This window comes from Lithobates pipiens, unplaced genomic scaffold, assembly GCF_037356315.1.
Source record: "Lithobates pipiens isolate NorthernLeopardFrog02 unplaced genomic scaffold, aLitPip1_a1.2 Scaffold_30, whole genome shotgun sequence".
Lineage (NCBI taxonomy): Eukaryota > Metazoa > Chordata > Amphibia > Anura > Ranidae > Lithobates > Lithobates pipiens.
Window position 1 is genome coordinate 101,850,260 of NW_027507791.1, and position 18,463 is coordinate 101,868,722.

The following is an 18,463-nucleotide window of genomic DNA, read 5'->3' on the forward strand; positions in this document are numbered from 1 at the left end:
TCTCTAAGCAAAGATGACCACAGAGTTGAGCAAGTAAAAGGAACATTTAGGTTGTTTTTTTGGGCAGAGATTAGTTGGAGCAGATTTATTTTCTCAACCAGGTTTTTTCCAGTGGTTCCTTGGATTGTTACAGATTCATCTCCTTTCTACAGTGGCCATAAATGTAAGGGGGCAATTTTCCACTGACATCAAATGTAAGGTAATACCTCTACACTGACCTCTGATGTAAAAGGGGCTTTTCTACTTAAAACCAAGGTAAAGATTGCCGTGCATGCCTAATTTATTTCTATCAGGCAGTGAGTGGGCTGCACAATGAATGAATGAATTCCTCTATCACATATATTTGAGGTGGATACGGTAACACTGTCCGATGTCCTGTTATTCTGACAGTGAAGTAGTCAGCTGGGCTGCTCTACTCTCAAAATATACTGACCAGTGCTACAGCGATAATCGAACCAAAGTTTTTCAACAAGCCCCTTTTGTGAACAGTTAATCGTTAGATTGACTGACTGCTCTTGAACGGGACCAGCCATAGATGGATAAAAATTAGGCCAGTATTTGCTGAATCGGATGACTTTAATCCATTATTGATCATAAGTAAAGATGTGCTCTGAGGAGCTCCAGGAGGGATCCATCCTGGATTTAAATAGCCTCCATAGACCAGATCCATCCAAAGTGCCATTGAGGCCTAAAAAGATGGTACCTGGGGCCTCGTATCCGAATCACAAGGTTTTGCCTTTTACCTGTAATGCCTCTTTGTAGGGCTGGACCCCAGGAACCCAGGGCTTAGCTACATTACCTAAACTTCCTGATGGGGTGCTTTTACAGGTCCAGGGCAGTTGGGACCCCGTTTTAGGCACCCAGTCCCTGAAGGCTTGTTACACAGCCCGCCATGAGAGAAGAAACTTGGGTATTAAAAATCTCTATGAATTTCTTCCATTAGGGAAAATTTTTTGTCATGCCTTAAATCTCCACTAGAGGGAGTCTATGCACATACCTTACTCTGTTGTCTTCACTGTAAGTTCAGTCCTTGTGTGATTGCAGCAGCGTGCAGAGGGAGACACTGCAAGATAAGAGAAAGCTGCAAAAGTGTTTTCTTCTCCCTGAGTGTTAAGGGGACAGCAGCGCTGTACGCTCTTACATCCCCCCCATGTGGGTCCTGCAAATACTGCTAATTGCTTTTACTGTGGCAAATTTAATTGTTATTTGTGCCTGCTGCTGAATGGGTCCCTGCTCCCCTCCCCCCTCGTGTTGGGTTGGTGGACCTGAAAACTCTGTGCACAAGCGCAGGAATGTTTTAAAAGTAAAAAGGGGGCAGGATTTTTTCTCAGAGGGAGTGGGGCCTAAGAGCAATGCTGTGAACGTACAGAGGACACACGGCAGCTTAAAAACAGATATAACACAGCTGTAACAGTCTCTCCTCGGCTGATGAAGCGAAAACAAGCAGCCTGCAACACAAGGACACAAGAGCTGTGGGACATGTGAGGCTTGCAAACGGTCTTTTCTGGTACAGGAACGACACCTTTTTCCCAGCACTAGGCTGAATTTTATAGCGGCTTTAAATGTCATGACTATTTTCAGCAATTAAGTGCAACTTGTATAGTTGCCTCTATTTTTGTGCTTAGGACTATGCCTACCAAAAAAAGCACCACATAAAAGTTTCACCCCCAGGTGCTAGGATCTTGAGTCACATTTCCATACTGTCATCCTCGCCTGAATTACTAGTTATGGCAAGCCAGGGTGAGCCATTTTGAAACAAATTCATGGTGCCACTGCTGCTCACATCTCAGCCCCTGTATACGTGACTGAAGATGTCCTTTCCTCCTCCCTGCAGGGTCTGAAGGAAAGATTAGCGGCTTTAATCGCATCATCCATTCAAATTGATAGGAAGCATGCTAGATCCATGAGGTGTTACCCTAAGTCGATTAGGAGGAAAAACAAACAGATGATGATTCCTCAGCGGAGGAAACAACAGTAGATGAGCCTTTTTCATTCTCTCAAATCTGAGGAATTGCAGATACAATCTCTACTTTCATGCTACCCCTAACGGAGTCTCCCGAAAGTTCAGTTTCTTCATTGGGTTCCTTAAAACCCTCTCAACTTTCGCATGTGTTTCCTGCATATGCATTACTAGAACAGCTTATTTTTTGCTAAATGGGATCACCCGGATAAGCATTTTTCTCCCTCCTAAGAAAATTGCAATTCTCTATCCCCTGGAGGAGAAATTCTCTAAAAGATGGAAAATACCTGCAGTTTTTCCTGTGATTTCCAATGTGAATAAAGGCCTAACTTGTCCAGTAGACAGTGCACAGCTGCTTAAAGGATTCAACAGATAAGGAGTTGGAATCCCTGTTGAGATCTACTTTTTCTATGGCAGGTGCCATTACTCAGTCTGCAGTGGCTGCAATAAGCGTCTGTCAATCTCTAAAGGACCAATTTATCAAATAATATATTTATTTATATTCAAAGAGTGCATTACACGTCATGCATTACTACAACATAGTAGAACAGTCAGAACAGAGAAGAGAGGGCTGCAGGGACCACCCAACCAGTGGCCCGTTCCAGTAGGCCCCCCAGGGCCGGCAACCGCCAGCCCCGGGGGGGCCCCCCGCGAACCATCGGGCCGACCCTGTTAATCAACAAGTGGTGTTGCCCACCTTAGGGTCCAGTAGGGTAGCCCCTCACCCGATCATAAACAGCTACCAACAGTATTAACCTCTCATGAGTAGCAGCATCTACGAAGTAGTGTGCTAGAGGAGCAGCAAGGCACATAGGAACACCAGCCATGAGGAAAAGGGTGAAAGAGACTGGCAGAGAGATATAGGAGTACCAAGCAGTAGAGAGAAAGGAAGAACAAGAGGAGAGACGAGAAGGATAGGAAGTAAGAGGGGTAAGGAGGATGAGAGAGAGAATAGCAAAGGAGATAAAGAGAAGAGAAAAGAAAAAGGAGGGATAGGGGAACGTGGGGAAGGAGGGGTAAGGAAAGGTAGGGGGTATAGTCACCGTGTGTGGTCCCTGCGGCATTTTCACCTCCGGAGCTCCCGTAGGTTCCATGGGCTCCAGACCACATCATGGGCCTCAAGCCTGTCCCGTATCCTGGCGGTCATCCTCTCCATCAACTCCACGTCCTGAACTCTAGCATGGAGTGCTCCGAGAGCGGGGGGCAGTGCCCTTTTCCAATGTAGTGCTATTAGGCATCTCGCCGCTGTCAGGATATGTCGTGACAATGTCTTGCGGGACTTCGTCAATTTAGGGAAAGGGATGCCCAACAAGAAGGTCTTAGGATCCAGGACCACCCGCCGGTCCAAGAGATCCGACAAAAGGCGCCGGACCCCCTCCCAGAAGGGAACTACCAGGGGACATTGCCAGAAAATGTGGAACAACGTGCCCTTGTGGGTCAAGCACCTCCAGCATCTGTCAGAGGTAGTAGGGTAAATGGCGTGAAGGACGTCTGGGGTCATGTACCAGAAAAACAAAATTTTGTACGCGTTCTCCCTGTAGAGTGTGCATAGAGAGCTTTTCGAGGCCTGGGACCATATCGTCTGCCATTGCTCATCCGTTAGCTCCTCCCCCAGCTGTTCCTCCCACTTGAGCATGTAAGCATGTCTGCATGCCGAAGTTAACGGGGGTGTATTAAGGATTTTATATATAGCTGATATCAATCCTCTTTGGGCCCTGCCCTCTAGGATTATGGTCTCAAAAGCGGAGGGAGGGGAGAATCGCAAGTCAGAGGATATGGTCTGGGCAAAGTGCCGTATCTGCAGATAGCTGTAGAAGCTCTGTCTCGGGAGGTCAAATTTGGACTGAAGATCAGCATAAGACAACATTCTCCGTGATCTGGGGTCCACTAAGGTCCCCAGATGGAAGAGGTTTCGGGACGACCAGGCGTGGGACATCGCATACGTCAGACTGTCTGGCATCTTAGGGTGGTACAGGAAGGACGTCAGGAGCGATTTGTCCGAGGACAAGACATAGATCTTAGTAAGCTTGCGCCATAGGCCCTGTAGATGGGACATAGATCCTAGCAGCTGGGTCCGGGGAGTCAACGCTGGGGCGCTCCATAGCATACTATTAGGATGCACTGGAGCCATCCAGAGCTTCTCAATTTCCGTCCACCTGTTGTACGACCTCTGGGTGAACCAAGAGGTCACTGCCCGGAGCTGAGCTGCCTGGAAGTACTTTACAAGATCCGGAAACGCCAGTCCCCCGGCCGAGCGAGAGGCTGTCATGATCGAGCGGGGGATTCTATGACGCTTGTAATTCCACGTAAAATCAAGCAGGTCCGCCTGTAATTTTCTCAGGTGGTGATATGGTACTGGGATAGGAAGGGTCTGGAAAAGGTAGAGGAGCTTCGGGAGAATCGTCATTTTCACCGAAGCTATCCTACCAAAGAGGGAGATCTGGTGCTTCCGCCATTGGGAAAGTAATTGCCTAATAACACCATATAGGGGTGGGAAGTTTGCCTGATACAGAGATTCAAAGGTCGGGGTTATATGAACCCCCAAGTATTTCAGGGAATCGGTTTTCCAGTGGTACGGAAAGGTGGTTCGGAGATGTTCAACTTCCTGGGGCGGGATATTTACCGGTAGGGCTTCCGATTTGGATGCATTAATTTTATAGCCCGATAGGGCGCTGTAGCGGTCCAACTCCCTATGTAGGTTAGGCAGGGATATTCTGGGCTGGGTCAGGGTGAGAATGACATCGTCCGCGAACAGGGACACCTTAAATTCCCTGTCCCGAACCGGGACGCCCCTGATATCCGGGTTCCGCCGAATGGACGCCGCCAGGGGTTCCACACAGATAGCAAATAGTAAAGGCGATAGGGGGCAGCCCTGGCGCGTGCCATTGGATACCGAGAACGCCGAGGATGTGGCGAAGGGGGTTTTAACCTGGGAGGACGGGTTGGAATAAAGGTGGCGTATGGCCCGCAGAAACGGTCCCCTCATCCCCATGTGCTGCAACGTAGCGAACAGGAAGGGCCACCCCAGTCTATCAAATGCCTTTTCCGCATCTAAACTCAGAAGCAAAGACGGGGTGCCCCCCCTATTCGCCACGTCGACTAAATCTATGACCCTTCTGGTATTGTCGCCGGCTTGGCGAAGAGGGACAAATCCCACCTGATCTTTATGGATGAGGGAGGGGAGAACCCTATTGAGCCGGAGGGAGAGGAGCTTCGTAAAGATCTTTAGATCTGTATTTAGGAGTGCAATGGGCCTATAATTGGCACAGAGAATGGGGTCCTTATCGGGCTTGGGTATCAGGGTGATGAAGGAGCGTTGCATATCGGAAGGGACCGGGGTATTTAAGAGAAACGCATTAAACAGTCTGCTCAAGTAAGGAAGCAGAAGGGGCAGAAACGTTTTGTAGTATTCGTAGGGTAAACCGTCCGGGCCCGGGGATTTATGAGCCGGTAGCGACTTGACGGTCAGCTCTATTTCCTCCTCCGTGATGGGCATATTCAGGGAGGCCAGATCCAGGTCTCGGATACGGGGGATCCCACTGTCCGTCAAGTATTGGCGCATGCTCTGGGAGAGCTCCTCCGACAAGGGAGCACTGGGTATGTCGTCACTGTTGTATAACTCCGCATAAAATTTCGCAAATGTGTCTGCTATCTCCTTAGGGTGAGAGACTACGGTGTTGTTTTTAGTTTTAATCTGATGTGGAGTGGATAGGAGGGTTTTATCGTTAAGTTTCCTCGCCAAAAGAGAGTGCGCCTTGTTGCCCCTGTCGTAATATAGCTGCTTAACCCGCAGAATGGCCTTTTCTACCCGGCGAAGCGCGAGGTCCTTAAGCACCATGCGAAGCCTAGTGATCTTCCGGAGAAGTCGCAGCGAAGGAGAAGCCTGCATATCCCTTTCTAACTGCCCCAGTTCCCTTTCCGTCCGCAGTTTAGCGGCCCCTGCATCCCTCTTTAAAGCAGAAGAAAGAGCCATGCACTTTCCGCGGATGACCGCCTTATGGGCCTCCCACAAAGTGGGGAGAGTAACGTCCGGGGTCGCGTTCTCAGTGAAGTAGAGTTTCAGGGTTGAGGCCATTTCCGCCTGTGAGGGGGAATGTTGTAGGAGAAAGGTGTTAAGTTTCCAATTGTAGGGTCTAATTACAGGGGCCGCTAGATCTAGTGTTAACAGGATCGGCGCGTGGTCCGACCATGAGATCGGCAGGATATGGGCTCGGCGGGCCACTCTCAGCGTTGAATTGTTAGTAAAGAAGTAGTCTATGCGGGAGTGCAACTGGTGCGGGGCCGAGTAGAACGTGTACTGGCGGTCCGCCGGGTGAAGGGCCCGCCAGACGTCAAAAAGAGCGTGCCTACGGGTCAGCTGGCGGAATAGTTTCGAATCCCTAAGAGCTTTAGCAGAGGGAGGTCGGGTCGTTGTCGCCAAACGGTCCGCAATGGCGGAGTGAGCCAGGTTAAAATCACCCCCCACCACTAAGTAACCATGATCCGACTTGAACAGACGGGACAGGAGTTTGGAAAGAAAGCTATGTTGGCGGACATTGGGGGCGTACAGGGTGCATAGAGTGATCGGCTGTGAACCCCATTTGCCCTTAAGAATCAAGAAGCCTCCCCCGGGATCACCATAGTGATCGAGGTAGGTAAATGGGGCTCCGCGACGTATCAGGATGGCCACGCCGGCCTTCCTGTGAGGGCCCGAGGATAGGTAAGCTAAGGGAAAATATCTAGAGGCGAAAGCAAAGGACCCCCCCTTATCAAAGTGTGTCTCCTGGACAAAGACTATATCCGCTCCTGACTGCCTGAATTCCCTAAGTGCCAGATGCCGTTTCCCATTAGAATTCAGTCCATGGACATTAAGGGATAAAATCTTAGCCATTAGTCATGTCAGGGGGGTAACAGTATAAGCGGGGACTTACCCATATTCCACCTTGTAGGACGACCGCCAGGAGCCAGGAGGTTGCTCGTTCTGGAGAAAGGGCTCCACGTTGCCCACCTGCCACGACACGGTGAGAGAACAGGGAGGGGAGAGGGAAAGGGAAAAGTAGAAAAGGAGAGAGAGAGAAGAGGTTAGTATCGCAAATAAAGGTATACACAGCAAATAGACAACCACTGTACATTACAAAATTAAGCCATAGGAGACCATGAACAGGCAGATCGCTCAGGTCCAATCGGATTCCCAGGGGGCCACCAGAACCCGAACCCGTGGGTCGGGCCTGGCGGCCGCATGGGAGTCCAGCCCCCCCCATCAGGAGGCGTAGATAAGGCCGTTGACATAAGGTGGGGGGGAGCTGAGGAAACGCCCCTGCGACAACAGTCGCCAGGCAGTTCCCAAAATCCCGGATGCAACACCAATGCATCCGGGCAGAAGGGGGGTGACTCAGAGACTGAGAAAAACCCATGATCTCAATCTCTCAGATACATCAGCCTTAAGAAAAACATAACTCAACATGAAGGCACTTAATAGGGGGAGAAAAAAACAAATAAAAAACGGAAACTCTTGGGGCTGAAAAAAAAAAAAGGCAAGTTCGGAGAGTCCGGACATCAGTCCATCGGCCAACCAACAAACAAAACGGGCCACGATCCCTTGCGCCCCGCGGGCCTACGGGATCAAAAAAGGAGAAAAAAGAGAGTACACAAAGATTGTCGCCTTACATAGCCTCAGCCCTTTCCTTGGCGGGCCGTTTTCTTAGGTGCCTCCCGGTTGCGAGGGCGTTGGCGGGAGGGGACCTCCTGCCACAGGGCGGGTGCGGAAGGCTGGGCAGCCACGAGATCCCAGTCCGGCAACTGGGGGGGATGAAGCCCCAGATCCTCACAAAAGGAGTGGAGATCCTCCGGGTACCGCAAGGTTGCTGTCTTGCCTTGATGTTTGGCTGTGAGAGCGAACGGATATCCCCAGCGGTACGGGATATGGGCGTCCTGCAACGTGCGGAGCAACGGTTGAAGCAATCTGCGCTTCTGCAGTGTGAGCCAGGATAGGTCTGGGAAGAGCTGGACTTGGATATCGCGAAAGTTCACCACCCGGGCCAGGCGGGCTTGTCTCATTATGTCCTCTTTGATGTGGAACGAAGTGATTCTACAGATGACATCCCTGGGGGTAGAAGTCGCGCCTTTAGAGCGCAATGCCCTGTGAGCTCTGTCCATTTCAATAAACTGGGTGGGGGGTTCCCCAAGAAGGTTATTAAATATTTCTTGCAGGATAATCTGGAGATCTTCCGGTCCGTCCGCCTCTGGAATCCCCCTCACCCGTATGTTATGCCGACGCCCCCTATTATCCAGGTCCTCCACATGACGCTGCATGTCCCTCAGAAGCATTCGATGGTCGGCCCCTTGTACTTGGGTCCTGTGGATCGCGATTTTAGTTTCCTGTATCTCCTCCTCGGCCATCTCGACCCGATCCGCTAAGTGCTTGAGACCGGAGTGCAACATTTGTATTTCCGAGCGACAGGTTGATTTAACATCTTCTATCAATTGCTTAAAGTCCTCCTTGGTGGGGATTGCTTGTAGGTATTGCTGCCACTGCGGGTGTAGGGGCGGGGGGGGCCCTCCAGGGTCATCCCCAGTAGGAATCAGAAGGGGCGGCTGTAGAGAACCATGGGGTCCGTGTGCCTCCCGTGAGTCTGGGGGGGGCCCGATGTGAGAGTCCCACACCCCGGGCTGAGGAGGTGGTGACTTCAGGGGAGTCGTGCGGGTCTGCCTCACTTCCCGATACGGGTCCAAGCCTGTTCTACAGCCGACAGGGGCCGGGGAGCCACTCCGGTGTCGCTGTGGGCCAGGAGCCCACGTGGAGGACAGTCGTCCATTCGGGGCTCCGCCACTCCCCCATGTCCCCGCCGAGGCCATGGCAGTGGGTCTCCCGGAGGGGGGAGGGCTGGGAAGTCAGTGTCCTCAATGGAAGGGGGGGACCCCAGTGAACTAGTGGGGAGGAGGGGGTCCGATGTCGCCCGCAGCAGCCTGGGGAGGTTCCCCGTGCATTGCGTGTCCGTAGGAGGGGAAGGGGGTTCATGCTCCAGGTACCCCGAGTTCTGATCCAGCCTGGTGCGGCCTCCTGCCATCCCCCAGGCCTCCCCGCTGTCCTGCTCCCAGTTGGCCGCCCTGCGTGGAGGGGACCTCTGGCCCCAGCGCAGCGGGCTCAGATCCCTCAGGGCCGCGCGCTGCTCTGTATGCCGTGGGGGGATGGGTTCACATGCGCCCGGATTGAGGGGCCTCGCAGTAGGCCTCGGGCCTAAGCTGGTGGGCTGATACACGGGCGGGAGCGGGGTGTCACTCACCGCTGCGGGGGTCCGGTCGGCTGCGCTGGATGGAGGAGGCGTCCCGTCCGCCCCGATCTCCGCTTGATGTCCGCTCCTCATACTCGAGGCCGGGGATGGGGCCTGGCGCGTCGCCTCCGGCGCGGTCGGCGCCATCTTGGGAGGCCCGCCGGCCGGAGCGTCTGGCGGCGAAAAGTACGTCCGGAGGTCCGCTGCGGGCCCCGGAGGGACGGCGGAGGGTCCCCTGCTAGTCGTGGATCGGGTGGCCCTCGATCTCCCCATCGGATGGGTGCGGATTGTCCCCCTTTTGTGCCTGTGTAGCTGGGCTGATGAGAGAGCTACCTCAGCAAGCGTCCATGCAGGTCCGCTTCCCCTAAAGGACCAATTTAAACAGTCCCTTAAAGAGCTTCCTGCACAATAAGCTTGGGATTTGGATGAACTACCAAAAGCATTATGCTTTGCCATAGCTGCTATTCACCAGGTGTGTCCCCCATGTCACCAATCCCGTGGTTAGAAGATTTTTTTCAGCTGAATCACCATGTAAGGATCTCTTAACTGGGCTCCCTTTTCATGGGGAGAGACTATTTGGAGAAAACTTGGACATATATATCCACACAATTTCTAGTGGGAAAAGTACTCTTTTTGCCAGTCAAAAAAAAGTATAAATGCCCTTTGTTTAAACGGGCTCTTTCCCTTACGCCAGGGGCTTCTGCCTCCGCCGTCAGACCCAGGCTCAAAAGAAGTCCTGGGGTCGGAAACCTGCAAAGCAGAATCCTAAAGCCTCATCATGAAGAGGCAACCCCCCTCACCCCCTCACAGTTTTCAGAAGTTTGAAAAGCAAGAAACTCAGGACAGATGGGTCATCTTCACGGTAACGCTGGGGTACAAGCTGGAATTTTGGGACTTTCTACCATCTCGCCTTCCTGAAGTCAAGCGTTCCCAAAGATCCAGAGAAAGGACAATCTCTGTTTCAAGCACTAGACCGATTAATATCTCAAAGGGTGATCATACAGATCCACACAAAGGAGCAAGGTCTGGGGTTTTTATTCAATCTTCATGATACCAAAACCAAATGGAGACGTCAGACCCATTCTAGATCTAAGAAATCAAAATCTGTTCTTGAAGATCCACTCCTTTCACATGGAGATTAACAGGTCAGCAGTTTCTACTCTAGGAGGAGAACTTCTGGCATCAGTCGACATCAGGGTTGCATATCTGCCTGTCCATATATTTCCCACTCATCAAAGGTTTCCGCGGTTCGAGTTATAACAGCAGCATTTCCAGCTTGTAGCCCTTAGCAATAGATCAGTCTGTGGCTCATTTGGAGCAAAGTGTACACACTACAACCAGCTATCTGAAAGGTTGGGTTGGATTCTCAACCTAGAGGAATCTTCCTTAAAGAGGGATTCCACCAAAAAAAAAATATTAAAAGCCAGCAGTTATAAATACTACAGCTGCTGACTTTTAATAAATGGACACTCACCTGTCCCGGGTTCCAGCGATGCCGGCAGCCGAGGCCGATTGATCGCTCGGCTCTCGGCTGCTGCCGCCACCATTCTAGGTGAGGGAATCGGGAAGTGAAGCGAATCGGCTTCACTTCCCGGTTCCCTACTGCGCATGCGCGTGTCGTGCAGCGCAATAGAAAATCTCCGCGCGGTCACTGGGACCCGTGTGTGTCCCAGCAGACAGCGCGGCAGGGCAGGAAATGGCGTAGACTCCCACGGGAGTCTATGCCCGGAAGTGGGTGTAAATACCTGTCTTTGACAGGTATCTCTACCCCCCTCCCCCCTGAAAGGTGTCAATTGTGACACCGGAGGGGGGGAGGGATCCGATCAGCGGAGGTTCCACTTTAGGGTGGAATCCCGCTTTAATACCACTAATAAAGCTGAGTTACTTGGGTCTGATCATAGACACAGCCCAGGAAAGGGTGTTCTTGCCTCAGGCAAAAATCAACTCCATAAGAGAGTTGGTACGGATGGTCAGGTCAAATGGCGATCCCTCCATTCACCTTTGCATGAGGTTGCTAGGAACTATGGTGGCTTCATTTGAAGCAGTTCCCTATTCCCAGTTTCATTTAAGACTGTTGCAAAACAGTATCCTGTCTGCTTGGAACAAAACAATTAAAGCTTTAGACTTGCCAAAGCAGCTGGCCCCAAGAGTGTCCCAAAGCCTCACTTGATGGTTACTAACCTAGAATCTGCTGAAAGGAAAATCCTTCAGACCAGTCATCTGATAGGTGGTAATGGTGGATGCCAGCCTTTCAGGCTGGGGAGCAGTACTAGAAAATACAGCTTTCCAGGGACAGTGGTCAAGAACCGAAAAGAACCTTGTCCATCAATATCCTAGAGATTCGGTCAAGTACGTCTGGCTTTAAAGACCTGGACTTTCAGGTTACAGGTGAAACTTTCAGGTTGCGGTAGGCAATGAGTATTTTGTTTTAAAAACCTCTAACATGTGAGTTGTTAGTTCAGCCCCCAACGGGATCGTCTTGTCAGGATTCAATCTGACAGTGCCACAGCTGTGGCCTATACCAATCGCAAGCGGACACTGAAGGTCTCTCAGAGAACCATATTCTAACTTGGACAGGGGTTAATGTTTCGTGCCTATCAGCAGTCTTCATTCTGGGAGTAGAGAATAGCCAGGGGGACTACTTGTCGCCAGAAGTCATTCCCAGTGGTATGGTCTCTTCACCCCGACATATTTCGGGCTGTTTGCCAAAGATGGGGGACTCTGGACGTATCTTCTAGCGTCCAGGTTCAACTTGAATTTAGTCTACATTGTGGCCAGAACAAGGGATCCATTCACATGCGGAACAAATGCTTTGGCAACCCCATGGGATCAGTTCTCACTGATCTATGCATTCCCCCCTATTCAGTTGCTGCCTCGATTTCTTTGCAGGATCAAGCTGGAAAGAAAGCCAGTAATTCTGGTGGCACTAGCATGGCCCAGAAGGTCATGATATGCAGTAATCGTAAAGATGGCAGTGGAGGGCCCATGGTCCTTCCCACTACGGCCAGATCTGCTCTCACAGGGACCTATATTCCATCCTACCCTATGGTCTCTAAATTTAACGGCTTGGCTATTAACCAAATTCTGGGGAAATGTGGGCTTTCCGGCTCAGTTATCTCTACCCTAATTAATGCAACAAAGCCAGCTTCCAGAACTATAGAGCCTAGAGGGCTTATGTTTCCTGATGTGAATCCAAGGGTTGGCACCCTCAGTGATATTTCATAGGCAGACAGAATTCTTGCCTTTCTATAATCAGGGGTAGAAATTGGCCTTGAGTACTATTAAAGGCCAAGTCTCATCTTTATTGGTCTTATTTCAAAAAGACCACTTGCTACTCATTCTGTAGTCCGGGGTTTCATACAGGGGGTGATGTGGCTTATTCAGCCTGTCAAACCTTCCTTGAACCCTTGGGACTTGAACTTAGTTTTGTCTGTGTTACAAAAAACATCCATTTGAACCAATACAACACATTCCCCTAGTCCTTCTGACAAGGAAGTTGGTATTTTTGGTTGCTATATCCTCGGCAAGGAGAGTTTCGGAATTGGCTCCTCTTTCTTGTAAAGAGCCATATTGGATTTGTCATGGGGACAGAGTGGTGTTACACCCTCGTCCAGACTTTAGTTTTTATCAAAAGTCATTTCAGATTTCACCTGAACCAAGATATTGTCCTGCCATAGTTTTTACCAAAACCATGTTCCAGGGAAGAAGTCACTACATTTGTCTTAATGTGATGAGAGCATTGAAAATCTATTTTTAGACAACTGATCAGATTCGTAAGACCCGTGTCTTGTTTATTCTGCCAGAGGATCCTAAGAAAGGACAGGCAGCGTCAAAATCCACTGTCACTAAGTGGATTCGACAAGGGATAATTAAAACTCATGATTTAACAGGTAAGATTCCCCCGTTTCAAGTTAAGGGCGCACGCTACCAGGTCGGTTAGTGCTTCTTGGGCAGTGCGTCACCAGGCCTCCATGGCTCAGATCTGTAAGACCACAACTTGGTCTTCAATGCATACGTTCACAAGATTTTATCAGGTAGATGTAAGGAGGTATGAGGATATCGCCTTCAGGCACAGTGTACTGCAGGCAGCAGTACAGTGTACTGCAGGCAGCAGTATAAATCCTCAAGTCTGTGGGTAGTTTCTCCCTCCCCTCAAGTAGCATTGCTATGGGACTTCCGATTAAGTAATTACTTAAGTCTCTGTGTCCCATGATGTACGATAAAGAAAATAGCTTGCCTGTAAAATCCTTTTCTTGGAGTACATCATGGGACACAGAGGTCCCGCCCCTCTTTTGGGATTATTTATGTTGCTTTGCTACAAAAACTGATGTGCTACTGAAAGGAGGAGGGCTTATATAGGGAGTAAACTTCCTTGATTGGGTTTACCAGTGTCAACACCTGAAGGTAGCCTATAACCCATTAAGTAATTACTTATGGCGCCGTGTCCCATGATGTACTCCAAGAAAAGGATTTCACAGGTAAACTGTAATAATAATCCAATTTTTACAGGTCTACATTTTATTTTTGGCTGCTATATATTTTTGTTTTGTATTAAGATTTTTATTGCGGTACAAGGGATGTTGTGAAGTGCCCCATTCTGGCTGTAAAATACCCTGGCTATATCAGATATCTTAGCCTTTTATTTAAAACTTTACATAACTTTCAGTAATAATAGCATGTGAAAATAATTGGTGGATTTAGGTAGCTTAACCAGTTGCCGACCGCCGCACGCCGATGTACGTCGGTACAATGGCACGGGCAGGCATAAGGACATACATGTACGTCCCTTGCCTCCCGCGGGTCGGGGGCCCGATCGGGCCCCCGCCCGGTGCCTGCGGCGGTCGGAATTCGTACGGGAGCGATCCCGGACGAGGGGACGGCCATTCATTCATGGCCACCCCCTCGCGATCGCTCCCGACGAATAGAAATCCCCGGTGACATCACTTCCTCTCCTGTAATGTAAACACAGGAGAGGAAGTGATGTATTCTCTCCTCCGTGTCGGTATTTTTCGTTCCGACACGGAGGAGAACGGATCAGTAAGTTGCACCAACACTCACACACACAGTAGAACATGCCAGGCACACTCACACCCCCCCTTTACCCCCCGATCACCCCCCCAATTACCCCTGCCCCCCAGTCACAGTGACACCAATGTCATTTTTTTTTTTTTTTTTTTTTTTTTTGCATTGGTGTCATTTGTGACTGTAATAACTGTTAGGGCAGTTAGAGTTAGCCCCCTTTAGTTCTAATGTACCCCCCTAACCCCCCCAATAAAGGTTTAACCCCGTGATCACCCCCCGTCGCCAGTGTCACTAAGGCTGGGTTCACATTGCAGCGGTTTATGAGAACGAATGTGATTCGCACCGCACTGCAGTGCAAATCACATCCGATCTCTGTGCGATTCGAGTTCAGCCATTCGCCGCACCCGCCGCACCCGCCGCAAATTCGCACGGGACCCTTTTTTTGGCCCGCAGCAGAATCGGATCGCATGGGTGTTCACACCATGCGATCCGAGTTTGCAGATCGCACTGCGATATGCGAACTGATCTGGGGGTGTCAGTAACATTTCACTGACACTCCCAGCAGTTCGCATAGGGCAGTGTGAACTGCCGCCGGGAGGCATGCGATGCGGGAACCCGCCGCGGATTCGCGGCGTTTCCGCATCGCTCCAGTGTGAACCCAGCCTAATAAGCGATCATTTTTCTGATCGCCGTATTAGTGTCACAGGTGACGCTAGTTAGGCAGGTAGGTATTTAGGTTCGCCGCAGCTTTTTATAGCGCCAGGGACCCCCATATACTACCGCATAAAGCCCCCTGATTGCCCCCTAGTTAACCCTTTCACCAGTGATCACCATATAACTGTTACAGGTGACGCTGGTTGGTTAGTTATTTTTTTATAGTTTCAGGGCACCCGCCATTTATTACCTAATAAAGGTTTAACCCCCTGATCACCCGGCGGGTGTCATTTGTGACTAATAACTGTTAGGGCAGTTAGGGTTAGCCCCCTTTAGTTATAAGGTACCCCCCTAACCCCCCCAATAAAGGTTTAACCCCGTGATCACCCCCCGTCGCCAGTGTCACTAAGGCTGGGTTCACATTGCAGCGGTTTATGAGAACGGATGTGATTCGCACCGCACTGCAGTGCAAATCACATCCGATCTCTGTGCGATTCGAGTTCAGCCATTCGCCGCACCCGCCGCACCCGCCGCAAATTCGCACGGGACCCTTTTTTTGGCCCGCAGCAGAATCGGATCGCATGGGTGTTCACACCATGCGATCCGAGTTTGCAGATCGCACTGCGATATGCGAACTGATCTGGGGGTGTCAGTAACATTTCACTGACACTCCCAGCAGTTCGCATAGGGCAGTGTGAACTGCCGCCGGGAGGCATGCGATGCGGGAACCCGCCGCGCATTCGTGGCGTTCCCGCATCGCTCCAGTGTGAACCCAGCCTAATAAGCGATCGTTTTTCTGATCGCTGTATTAGTGTCACAGGTGACGCTAGTTAGGCAGGTAGGTATTTAGGTTCGCTGCAGCTTTTTATAGCGCCAGGGACCCCCATATACTACCGCATAAAGCCCCCTGATTGCCCCCTAGTTAACCCTTTCACCAGTGATCACCATATAACTGTTACAGGTGACGCTGGTTGGTTAGTTATTTTTTTATAGTTTCAGGGCACCCGCCATTTATTACCTAGTCTCACTAGTGTACCCCTAAATTTAGGGGTGTCTACTTTCCAAAATGGGGTCATTTGGGGGGGGTTTGTGCCATCTTGGCATTTTATGGCCTTCAAAACTGTAACGCCCTTAGAAAGCCTGAAGGCGGTGCTTGGTTTTCGGGGCCCCGTACGCGGCTAGGCTCCCAAAAAGTCCCACATATGTGGTATCCCCATACTCAGGAGAAGCAGCAGAATTTATTTTGGGGTGTCATTTCACATATGCCCATGGCATGCGTGAGCAATATATCATTTAGTGACAACTTTGTGAAAAAAAAAAAAAGTTTGTAATTTTCCCGCAACTTGTGGCAAAATATAAAATATTCCATGGACTCAACATGCCTCTCAGCAAATAGCTTGGGGTGTCTACTTTCTAAAATGGGGTCATTTGTGGGGGTTTTGTGCCATCTTGGCATTTTATGGCCTTCAAAACTGTAATAGGTAGTGAGGAGTGAAATCAAAAAATTACGCCCTTAGAAAGCCTGAAGGCGGTGCTTGGTTTTCGGGGCCCCGTACGCGGCTAGGCTCCCAAAAAGTCCCACATATGTGGTATCCCCGTACTCAGGAGAAGCAGCAGAATTTATTTTGGGGTGTCATTTCACATATGCCCATGGCATGCATGAGCAATATATCATTTAGTGACAACTTTGTTAAAAAAAAAAAAAAAAAAAAAAGTTTGTAATTTTCCCGCAACTTGTGGCAAAATATAAAATATTCCATGAACTCAACATGCCTCTCAGCAAATAGCTTGGGGTGTCTACTTTCTAAAATGGGGTCATTTGTGGGGGTTTTGTGCCATCTTGGCATTTTATGGCCTTCAAAACTGTAATAGGTAGTGAGAAGTGAACTCAAAAATTTACGCCCTTAGAAAGCCTGAAGGCGGTGCTTGGTTTTCGGGGCCCCGTACGCGGCTAGGCTCCCAAAAAGTCCCACATATGTGGTATCCCCATACTCAGGAGAAGCATCAGAATTTATTTTGGGGTGTCATTTCACATACGCCCATAGCATGTGTGAGCAATATATCATTTAGTGACAACTTTGTGTAAAAAAAAAAAAAAATTTTTTTTTTTGTCATTATTCAATCGCTTGAGGCAAAAAAATAAAATATTCAATGGGCTCAACATGCCTCTTATCAATTTCCTTAGGGGGTCTACTTTCCAAAATGGGGTCATTTGGGGGGGTTTTGTACTGCCCTGCCATTTTAGCACCTCAAGAAATGAGATAGGCAGTCGTAAACTAAAAGCTGCGTAAATTCCAGAAAACGTACCTTAGTTTGTAGATGTGACAACTTTTGCGCAAACCAATAAATATACAATTATTGACTTTTTTTTTACCAAAGACATGTGGCTGAATACATTTTGGCCTAAATGTATGACTAAAATTGAGTTTATTGGATTTTTCTAATAACAAAAAGTAGAAAATATCATTTTTTTTCAAAATTTGCGGTCTTTTTACGTTTATATCGCAAAAAATAAAAATCGCAGAGGCAATCAAATACCATCAAAAGAAAGCTCTATTTGTGGGAAGAAAAGGACGCAAATTTTGTTTGGGTACAACATTGCATGACCGCGCAATTACCAGTTAAAGCAGCGCAGTGCCAAAGTGTAAAAAGACCTCTGGTCATTTACCAGCAAAATGGTCCGGTCTGAAAGTGGTTAAAATGCTAATCTTGATTTTTCCTGTAAAAATAAAGCATGATCCCCTTCCATTTACTGAGCCTTCATATTCATTGTGTCACAAATTAACTTTCCAAATTGTAGCACTGTGTGAATTGTTGCCATTCTTGTATTTCAGGCCACAATGCTGCCAGAAAAATACAAACAAGGGAAACTTCATGCCTACAAATTAATCTGTAAAATTATGACGAGACGGCAGGACGTGTCTCCAAACCGGGACTTCTTAACGCACTTTTTTAATATTATGCACTGTGGTTTACTCCATACCGACCAGGTACCCACTTCTTTGTCCTAACTTTGATTGTATGGGACATGTATGGCTTTAGTGCAAGGTATACGGAACTGGATATTATGTTATTTTAGAGCAGTCTAATCAGCCTCTTCACAGATATCAGCAATAGAACACAAAAAAGTGGTTACCTAGCATTACCGATGTGTTTCTTGGAGCTCTTGTGCTCCAAATTGTGATTTCTCTTTAAGAAGGGAAAAATTTAACTTGTGGCGAGTGGACAGTACAAATGTTACTTCCATTATACAATGGGAGCCCCTGACTGGTATAATTAACTAAGTCATATGCACACAAATTTTAGAGTATTGGGTTCTGGGCTGCAGGCTCAGCTACTCTGACATTGGAAGCATCAAGGCTCAGTTCTTAAAGCTGAATTCTTACCCCTTAATTGTCTTAATTAGAGTTTCTGTTCAGTCTTTTTGAGGCCAGTTGAGCTTAGGCTTCATAACACGTGGACTGATATTTTCTCATTTGATGCAGGCCCTTTTTCTTGCCTGTTTGCCTAAAGCAGAACTTCACTCAAAAGGGAAAGTTCTGTTTGTATTCTTTCCCTCTTCACTGCTACATTTGAA

At 49.1% G+C, this 18,463-nt stretch overlaps 1 protein-coding gene across 10 annotated transcripts in view; it reads left to right on the top strand.

Annotated features, from left to right (window-relative positions):
• RALGAPA1 (Ral GTPase activating protein catalytic subunit alpha 1) overlaps positions 1-18,463 on the top strand; it is a 368,491-nt gene that overhangs the window by 155,058 nt on the left and 194,970 nt on the right. For all 10 annotated transcript variants that reach the window (XM_077464690.1, XM_077464691.1, XM_077464695.1 and 7 more), the window contains one exon: positions 17,721-17,876. In XM_077464690.1, the coding sequence (XP_077320816.1) occupies positions 17,721-17,876 (156 nt within the window). The remainder of the gene's footprint in view (positions 1-17,720; positions 17,877-18,463) is intronic.